This window comes from Geospiza fortis, unplaced genomic scaffold (genome assembly GCF_000277835.1).
Source record: "Geospiza fortis unplaced genomic scaffold, GeoFor_1.0 scaffold55, whole genome shotgun sequence".
Taxonomy (NCBI): domain Eukaryota; kingdom Metazoa; phylum Chordata; class Aves; order Passeriformes; family Thraupidae; genus Geospiza; species Geospiza fortis.
The window spans coordinates 8,069,981-8,080,077 of record NW_005054308.1 but is presented as its reverse complement, the minus strand read 5'-3'; the positions used below and the strand labels follow the sequence as shown (position 1 = coordinate 8,080,077).

Below are 10,097 nucleotides of genomic sequence, written 5' to 3'. Positions count from 1 at the left end.
CGGGTGGCCCCGGCAGCCCCAAGGTAGGTCGCGCCCAACGCTTGGTCCCTGTTTTGTTTGCAGACCTACCTTTGCGGGGACAGGGGGGTGGCGCGGGGAGCACGGCGCCTGGTGATGCGCGTTTTGGGTTTGCTGAGCTGTGGGGATGAGCGAGGAGCTGCCAAAGCTCCCGCAGATCGCAGGAAAGGCTGTATGAGCTGGCTGGTGCGTCTGGGAACTGCATTCACTCTGCTCTCTGCCGTGCCTTAAAGCCTCGGTCTGTGTCTGTGAAAGGGGAGCGGGGCCATGCCATCGGTGGCATAACAGGGAGCATTAGGGAATTCTTCTTCTTCTGGATAGCAGAATCTCCTGTAGGAGAACATAAGCCCAGAAAGCTATCTGTGTCCAGGACTGTACCAAAATAACTGTGACCAGCAGGTCAAGGGAGAGGGTTCTGACCCTGTGCTCTGGTCAGGTGAGACCCCAGCTGCAGTGCTGTGTCTGGGATCCCCAGCACAGGGACCATATCGACCTGTTGGAGCCAGGCCAGGGCTGGGCAGTGAAGATGCTCCAAGGGCTGTATCATCTCTCATATGAAGACAGACTGAGAGAGTTGGGGTTGTTCATCCTGGAGAATTCTCTGGAAAGACCTTGTAGCATCTTTCAGTACCTAAAAGAGCTACAAGAGAGCTGGAGAGGGACTTTTTACAGGAGTGTGGAGTGACAGAACAAGGGAGATTGGCTTTAAGCTGAAAAAGGGCAGGTTTAGATTAGATATTTGGCAGAAATTTTTGACTGTGAGGTGGTGAGGCACTGGGAGAGGTTGCCCAGAGAAGCTGTGGATGCACAGCATCCCTGGATGTGTGCAAGGCCAGGCTGGATGGGGCTTGGAGCCATCTTTCCTAGTGGAAGGTGTCCCAGCCCAATGGCACGGGGACGGAAGAAGATGGCCTATAAGATTCCTTCCAGCCCAAACCATTCTCTGGCTCTGTAAATCCCAGCTGGGATGGTGCTTCACTGGGCAAGAAGAGCCAGCCAGCAGCTCAGGTGGGTTTGGCTGTGTCTCAGACACTGTGTGTTAATACAGATCTCACCCCTGCTGCTGTTCCATGGGGGGATGAAGGGATGCCTCAACAGCCTCCAGACTCTGACAATCACTGAGGACCAGATAACACCAAACACAAAACACAGCTCCCCTTCCCAGGCTTGGTGTTGTTGCAATCAAGAAGTAATTGCAGTTGTGAGATTGAGAGAAAGAGGAAAGTCCACAGGGTGTTTTTTACATTGTGAACCGAAAAAAAAACCGGGGAAGCTCAGCATTATGGAGAGATGTCATTTTTCTTGAATATAGTGGTGTTATTTGGGAATATATTAATGGGTCTTTTCCATAATATGAGACTTTCTAAAACTTATCATTGTGTCCTATTACATACAAAAAACCCTACAATGACTCTCTCATGATCTTAGTTCTTTTTAAAATGCCCTTGTGATACTGCCTGCAGGTTTTGGTTCTGTTATTGATAGTGATGCAAATACATCTGGAGAGCATTTCCCCTCAAATAAATTTGCTGTGTCTCAGGGGTCACACTTGGTTTGTTTCAAGCAAGTTCCCATTGGCTCTGAAATGAGTGCTAGCAAAGCTTATATGCAGCTGGGCTATTTCACTTACACAGCAATTGATGGACTGAAGCAGTGGGATTGCTGAAGGAGGAGGGAGGGTGATATTAGCAATAATGATGTTAGCACAACCTTTGTGAAGAGATTTTATGGTGATGGAGACCCTCAGCTATGGGCAAGGCAGCCTTACAGTGCTTTCATGTTAGTGAGTGAAGCACAGACCTATCCTCAGATGAATTGTGCACCTGTGCTTTAGTAAAAGAAGCTCTGCCTGTTGCAATTATCCCTTTTTGTACATCCTAAATGTATTAACTTGCTTTGCATCATCTGCATGGGCCTGATGCCATCCATCCTGGAAACTGAAGGAGGGATGAGCAAAACCCAGAATATGAGCAGGGAGCTGATGAAAAGAGATATTTGTATTTGCTGAAATGGCAAGTGAGCATATCTCTGGGTTGACAGAACATCTCATTCAGTCAACCTTGCTTTCTTTCAATATTCCGTTCCTCAAAGTGTCCTCCAAAACTGATTTAAAAATACTCTGGGTTAATAATTTCACCAATCCTCATGATTTCTCTTTTCTTCCAGCTGAATAAAGTGCACTGTCATATTAATATGAGCTATTTCTCTTCTGGGGAATTTGTTCCTCCTTTTCTCTATAAGAAAGCATTCAGACTTGGAAATCCCAAGCTGTCTTTATGCAGTGGTTTTGCTTTGAGGGAGGTGAAACTGCAGACCCCAGAGCCTCTTCTAGTTGCTCCTCTAAAAATCTCATTCTATGCTTTAAGTCTCTGGAATGATTCTTTTTTTTTTTTTTTTGGGGGGGGGGTAGTGTATGCATTTGCCATTGCACTAGGAAATTGGGGTGCATTCTGTTCAAACCAGCAGGCCCTGGGGAGGCCTGGAATTCTGTCTGTGCAATGGTTGGAGTCTGGAGGCATCCAAGGGTCCCTGTTCCCTGCCTTTCAGTGGCACTTTCTGTGAGTAAAGGAACAAAGTGAGAGTCTCTGGAAGAGGCATGATTCCTCTTGTCCTGAAATAGGCTCCTAAAAATGTCCTTCTGCTGGGACAACAAAGGAAGCTTTGGTTAACTAGCTTGGATATTTGACTCTTCAATCTCTGGGGCAAGCTGGGATGTCCTGTGATGTTGTGCTGAGCACAGTGCACAGCAGAGGGAGGTGCAGGGAGCTCTTCCCATCCAACTGCACCTCCAAGCACTCCAACATCAGGACCTATTGCCTTGCCTGAGCACTTTACTCCTCCTGAGACACCAAGTGGTGTCTCCAGCTCAGGTACAGCATCCCAGCAGATGCCTGCACTGCTCCCTGCCTCTGCATGGCCGTGCTGTGGGATGCAGCAGCGTGCCTGGAGCTGGGAGCCACCTTGGTGCATCCCTTCCCTTCCCCATCACTCCAGGTCTGAAGTAGGAGGAAGGCAAGGGGTGGTTTAAGGTCAGCTGCTGTTTCAGTTTGTATTTGTGGATGTGTTCATAAGGATGATGTGTGAGTAACAGGCACCCTCTCCCCTGCACGCAGCACCCACTCCGAGCTGAAGTTACAGTGGAGGCAGAAGGCCAGGAGCTCGTCTTGGAACTGGAGAAAAACAGGTAAGTAAGTGTGCTTGTGCCCTGCATTGTGGTCCCACTTAAATAATGAATAAGGATTACAGTGAGGTCAACAGGAAAACCTCCTCTGACTTCAGCAGAGTTTGATAAAGACAGGATGTGGAAGTCCTTCACTGGATTTCAAGGTTATTCCGAGTCCCCTCAGATGTTAATCACCCCAAGAACACATTATAGCAGAGCTTTGTCAGCAAAAAAACAGATGGTGACCTGGCCCTCAGTGTGTAAACTTATTTTTGCATCATAATTCTTCCTACATTAACTGGAAAATGTTGTTGATATGAAGCTCCCTATTTACCAAATGGCTCAGTGCTTTAGAGTCAGTGTGACTCTAATGAGGATTTCATTTGCTGTGATCCAAAGAGGTCCTTCTCTGCTTCCTAGGAGAAATGATCTGACAGTTTCGATTCCATTAGTGCCCTTCATGCTAAAGCAGACTGAAAAATTGGTTTTGCATTAACTGAAATGCAGCCTCCTCTTGGGCATGTGAGAGCAATGCTGTGTGCTGTCATAGGGTGTGATGCATATTGAATTCTGCTGAAGCTGCAGGAGATTAAGGTGGGGAGAAGGATTCTGGTCTGGAGGCCACCCCAGAGCCCCTCTGCCCTGTGAGTACATTAGTTTCCAGCAGTGGAATAGCAGCTGGGAATTCAGCTGCAAGAAAATTTATCTTGTCTTTGCTCAGCAGTCCTTGTACTGTTGGTGTTTTACTTATTTTTAAATGTGTTTGAAGATTTATCTATGGAAATACAGCCAAATGTTTGTCTGCAAGAATCAGTAGGAATAATAACCTCAGAATAATTACCCTGCTTATATTTTAAATGTATTTTATGGACATCCCAACCATAGAGATTGAGAGCTCAGCTTTCCTCCTTGAAGAGTGAAGTGTCAGAAGATCTTACTAGTTCTGATGGCAGTGCCTAAACATAAATGAGAGTCAGGGTGTTTTGGAGGAAAACCAGGGGTTTTTTGTCACTTTCTGCAGTAAAGCCTGAAATGTGATGGCTGATGGAAGACGAGTATGAGGTTTTTTCTGTAAAAAGTCACAAAACCTACTGAGAGTTCCAGTGCTGCAAAAACCGGATGCTTTTCACAGGCAGTCATGCACCTGTGTAGAACTAAACAGAAACAGCTACAAATTCTGTATTTTTCAGCTGGGAAAACAAGGCCAGGCACCATGAGCACTGCTAAGCCAGTCCTGTCTGGAGGAATAGCTGCTGCTGGTGACTGTGGCACCAGGCCAGGTCTGAACTGAGCCTGGAAGCAGCACAACCTCTGATGCTGCTGGGGGTCTCCTTCCAGGACTGCCAGGCCTTGCTGATTCTGCAGTTGCTATGCAAAGGTGAATATTTCTGGCACAGAAAGCTGGCCAGAGAAAGGATCCTTGCTGAGTTGATGTGTTTGAGCTCCAGGCTCAGTGATGTAAGCTCCAGGTGCTCGCGGGAGCAGTGCCGTGCTATTTCCAGCACAGAAAAACCCTTTGCTGGTGTTAGTAAACAGAGTTATAATAATAGAAGGTTCCTATTGTGTTTATTTCCTGAAGTGCATTTTCATTCATTGAGATGTATACACACAGGCTTGGAAGTGTGTGCACACGCTTCCACTGCAGGATGGATCTCCTTTACAAGTGCTGATGAAGTAGCATTTGGTTGAAAACCAACTAGTTTGGGGCTTTTAATTTTTATTTTCAGTGGAAAATGCAGGTGATTCATACACAGCAGTGCTTCATGTTGGAGTCTTGCTTGGCCTCAAGTCTTTGCTCAAGAAAGGTGGTGGTACAATCACAAAATGCAATTAGTGGAAGGGCTCCACTTCTCAGAGACTTGTGAAAGTGCTGAAGTAGTTTAGACACTTAAATTGAAAGAGGAATGATGAAGTCCTGTGTACTTATCAGCATCCACAGAGCACTTTTAAATGGAAACAAACCTCTTCTCCTTGTTGAAGAGTGTGGCAAGGCAGAGCTCAGCCTGGGGTTGCTCCACAGCACCCAGGAGCTCATCACTGCTCATGCTTGTCTCACAGGGGAAGCTGAGGTTCTGGGCGAGGTCTGGGGTGCTGAGCAGCTGCAGAATCCAGGACTTCTTCTGGGAAGAGTTTGTTGCCCCAGGAAGGAAAGTGAAATCCCCCAAGTGGGAAGTGTCTCTTCAAAGCTGTACAAAACCTGTAAGCTCCAGGTTGCAAATTCACATGAAAATGGGCATAAGAGAACTGCAACTTCAAGGGAGATACTTGAGGCTTTTTAAACTAAAACAAGCCTCAGAGAAATGGGCTATTTAATTGCTCCAGTTTAGAGGAGCATTTGGAAACCAGCTTTGCTGCTGAGGTTGGTGCTGTGCTCCCCCTCTGTCCCTGGGCTCTTTCAGGTGATGTTCTTGGTGGATTAGGCAGCCTTATTGCACATTCCCCACTCTCCTTCTGGAGAGACAACTGATTAAATTGCTTTGAAAGGTGAGGGAAGTGTCATAATTTGTACTTTGGTAGGAACATTCTAGTTTCAATATGTGGAAGAAGTGTTCACACCACCCAATTTCATATTCCACATGAAAAGCACATCACGTTCATCCACAGAGGTGAAACACAGAAATTATTGCATATCTTGCTTCAGAGCTGTGCCCAACCCAGTGTTTTGTAATAAGCTCATCACACATCTGCATTTGGGCTTCATATATCTGTGAATACAATTATTGCATTAGCAGTTAGCATAATATTGCATTATTTCCTGTCCAGGAATTTGATAAGAAGTCAGAAGCACACTGGAGTTTCAAGCAGAGTTCACAACACACTAACATTTCAGGATAATGACAAAATATATCACTCAAATGACTTTGGCTTGTTTTAAATGACTCAAATCCATGTTGTGCAGCTGTGGGATTGGAAAGCTCAAAGCTGCACAAACAACAAATATATGGAGAGTTGCCTATAAAGCAGCTTTAAATTTGGCTGAGGCTTAGGAGCGGAAGAATCTGAGTTGCAAACTTTGGATGAAAAGTGACTTTTTTGAAAAGGCATTTGCATTTGTTAATAAAAAGCAGCTTTGAGCCAAGCAGGGACAGGCTGAGAGCCTTTCAATGTGTGTGGCAGCATTGCCTGGGGTGAGGCTTTTCTTACTGAAGAGGAGAGCTCCCATTTGCACAGCCGAAACCTGCATGGAATTTGGCTTCTCACCTCAGTGAAGGAAAGGGAGCAAAAAGATTCTTTCTCTCTTCTCTCTTTTCTCTCTTCTCTCTTCTCTCTTCTCTCTTCTCTCTTCTCTCTTCTCTCTTCTCTCTTCTCTCTTCTCTCTTCTCTCTTCTCTCTTCTCTCTTCTCTCTCTTCTCTCTTCTCTCTCTTCTCTCTTTGGAAGAACAGACTTGGGAAAGGCTCTCTCAGCCACCAGGGGTATTGGAGGCTTCTCCAGGGGTGTCCCTGCCTGTGGATGAACCCCTGGGAGAGCCTGGGGCTGTTGGTTTCAGCTCCTTATTCTGGGCACTGCGCTGGGTGGCAAAGCCCTGGTGGAGATGTGCAGGAACTGCCTGAGGACACAGCAAAGGAGATCCAGAGCTCACCTGGTCTGACCTCAGGAGCCAACAGAAAGTTGTTTTTAAGCCACTCTGATAGGGAGCAGCATCATTTCCAAGCTCTGTTGGCCCCACCTGGGTAGGTGACAAGTGGTCCCACCCAGCCTGGTGCTCTCAGTGGTGCAGTAAAAGATCTGTGTGTCACTTATATTCCAGTGTTTCCTGCTTTTGCACATTTCCAGGGCCTCTCTACCAAATGAGTGAGGAAGTTGCTGCCCATTTCTAAGCAGGAAGGATATATGAGATTATTCCACTGGTGGGCTACACATCATCAGTGTCTAATGGGCTTCCTTCATGGGCAGGGGTTAAGGGTTATGCAAAGGGGAAATTGAGTTTATCCTGCTCTACTGTCTCTTGGAACTGTCAGAAAAACAGGGGTGGGATCTGGAAAGCCACAGCTGCTTTTCAGCTTCCTGATTCCCTCAGGATATTCAGTGATTCCTCTGTGTGGGGCAGAGAGGAAGAGACCTGGAAATTAAACCTTTTAAATCTTTTGTGCACTGACTCATTATCAGCCAGCTTTCCATTTATTTCATTTCCTTTTTCCTTTATGATTCCTAGTGGTAAGACAAGGGTCTGTGTGATAAATCTTTCTTGGGTCCTGTAACACAATTTACACAGTGAATGTCACAGATGATGTGGGTGGGAGAAGGGGATGGAGAGTCTTTAGTCTGTGGTGCTCTCCCAGGCCTTAAAAATGGCTTGTTTAGTTCCACCTCAATAGTTGGAAAGCCACTCTTTCCTTCCAAAGTTCTGTGTTTACACAATAAACATGTTCTTAGCAAAAGCTCTAGAGGAAGGGAGCTTAAGAGCTCCAGGATTCATCTGGATGGAACTCACCAAGAAAAAAAAATTGGATTCCATTGGTTTTATGAAGTGCCAGGTTTTGACTGCAATATTCCAGAGGCTTGAAATCTCCCATTTCCCACTACTGGTGGATATGGAAAGCAGGCCTGCCTGCTTGTGTTGTCATGAGTCATGTGTTGGTCGTGTTCAAGATGGGGCCACTTCAGGTTTTGATAATAAATTCTGGCTTTAGGGAACACTTAAGTGACTGAGAGGCAAGAGTTCACATTCCCCTTCTTACCCTACTTGGATCCTGTTGAGAGGCAATGGAGTGGGACCACGAATTGTAGATGGAAATCTCATGTCTAAAGTTTCTTGGGAAAATCAATTCCCTCCACCCCCAGATGCTGTCAGCCTGGCTGGACAGATTTATTGTGATTTGAGGAAAGGGACAGGGAAAGGGATGTAAGAGACTGCAGGCTCCACTTTTCTTTGTCCCATGACTGAAAAATCAATGTCAATGTTTCTCATGAGAGCCTCATGGACCATTTGGCTTTTGTTTTTTTGGGAGGAAATAAAAACCATGTCCATCTCCTAGATACTGCTGGGTGTTTCTAAGCTGGCAGCTGTCCATGCAGACTAGCCCCTCTGTAAAATGAACCCAAACAAGGTTGCTGATGGGACCAAATTACTAAAAGTCCTTCTTGCTCTAATTAGTAAGAACATCAGAGTGCTGCTGGGGCACTCTGGGTGCCTGTGGGTGATCTCAGGCTGGTGCGAGTGTGTTCATGGCAGCCCCGAGATCCTCTTAGGCTTGTGCTAACAAGTGATGTTTTATAGGCAAAACTGCTGCCATTTATCAGGAAAACAGGGGTGAGGTTCTCTAGAGCAGCTGGGAAATGTGCACTCCCTCAAGGGGACATGGCCATGCAAGCAGAGCCCCAGCTTTCCTCCTGCTGTTTTTGGGAGTGTTTGGGTGCAGCCCCTCTCCCTCCAGCTGCTTCTCAGCAGCAGCCAGATGAGCTGAAAGCCACGTCCTCTCCGTGTCCCCAAGTGCCACAGGGGCAGCTGCCTGCCAAGAGAGCTGCCCTCAGCCCTCCTCTCCTGCTGAGAACCATCTCAGTTCATGAGTGGAGTGTTTGACCCCCAGCCCCAGCAGAGCCAGGCTGCCCTGTGCTGCCAGCTCTGCACGCGGGGACAGCACAGGGAGGAGGAGGCTTTGTGTCAAACAATGATATCATTGACAGGCTGGAGCAGGACCAGGACATGGCTCCCGGACAGGCCTTGGAACTGCTCAGGCCATCTGTACATGATGGCACTGAGCCACTCTCCCTTCGTTTGGCTTCCTCACTTGCATTCAACCTGGCTCCCAGGGCTTCCCAGGGAACAATCCCTGCCAAGAGCAGGATATTCCACCCTAAGCTTGGAGGCTGAGCTGGATGCTGGGGATTGACTGATCCTGCTGAAAGCAGGTCCCTGTTGGAAAGGTGTGAGGCTCCTCTAGAACATCCCAAACTCTCATGGGCAGCTTCCCCTGGCCCCAAAGCAGCTGCAGCTGCTATCAGCTTTAGCAAAGGAGAGTGCTCCCATCCCAAACCAGCTTTTTCTCTGACTTCATCAATTCTTCATGCTGATACCTCCTCTAATGAGAGACTCAGCACTGCCTTTCAGGAAGATGATGTGTGCTAGTGATCTGCCAGCTGCCTGACTGGATCTCAGAAGCCTTTAAGTGATGTTATTTTGCATCCAGACTTTTGCAGCTTCAGCGTGAGCTGCTGGAGAAGTGGTCACTACAGAGGCATGTAATGTAACTGAGAAGAAAGAACCAAATTGTGCTGTTTTTTCCAGACTTTCCCTCTCCAGCAAGGATGTGAACTCTGTGTTTTTCTGGAAACTTCCATCAGTGCTTTGCAGGGCCGAGCTCCCCTGGAATTAGCTGCTCAGCCTGGCAGGGATGTTGTCTTTTTATTGTCAGAGAAGGTTTTGGGGTGTGGGTGTTTCTCTGATGTTTATCAAGCAACTGGTACACGTGGAAAAGAGAGTCAGGGTTGGCTGATAACTCTGGTGCACTCTTGGTGACGGGAAGGTTTGTTTGCTGTTTATTTACAGTTTGGTGGAAAGCTTGGTGCTTGCTAAAGAAGCGAGTTGGGCTGGGAACGAAATTTTACAGGCTCAAAATAAGGCACCAAGGGTGTTGCAAGATGTTCTGTTGTTTTTTCCTCTTTCCTCACTGCCCTCCCCACCACACCTTGTGCAATCTATATCCTGTGATAGCCCTTTCTGGCAGTGCTGCAAGAGCCCCAGGGTCCCCCTGCATTAAGGGAACTGTCTTCAAAACAGGACTGTTTCAAACTCAGAATAAGAAACTGGACTTTTCTTAGGGACCCTGTGATGCAGAGTAGGAGTCAAGTGGTGCAGAGAGGCTTGGAAGCTGCAGCATGAGGATGGCACAGGCTTACAGCTGAGCAGCTGCCTAAGTGTCCCTAAAATTCAGGCAAAGCTCCTTAATCCTCTCTAGGAGGGGCTGGAGCCTGAGC

General features: G+C 47.1%; 2 protein-coding genes across 2 annotated transcripts in view; one reads left to right on the top strand and one right to left on the bottom strand.

Moving 5' to 3' along the window:
- The window catches only part of THG1L (tRNA-histidine guanylyltransferase 1 like), a 19,465-nt gene extending 19,381 nt beyond the window's left edge, over window positions 1–84 (bottom strand). Inside the window, exon 1 of the mRNA XM_031055239.1 lies at window positions 70–84. The gene's annotated coding sequence lies outside the window, so the exon portion shown is untranslated. The remainder of the gene's footprint in view (window positions 1–69) is intronic.
- Window positions 3–10,097, top strand: part of ADAM19 (ADAM metallopeptidase domain 19) — a gene marked incomplete at its 5' end in the record, with an annotated part of 30,131 nt that continues 20,036 nt past the window's right edge. Inside the window, 2 exons of the mRNA XM_031055204.1 lie at window positions 3–23; window positions 3,132–3,202. Of these exons, the coding sequence (XP_030911064.1) occupies window positions 3–23; window positions 3,132–3,202 (92 nt within the window). The remainder of the gene's footprint in view (window positions 24–3,131; window positions 3,203–10,097) is intronic.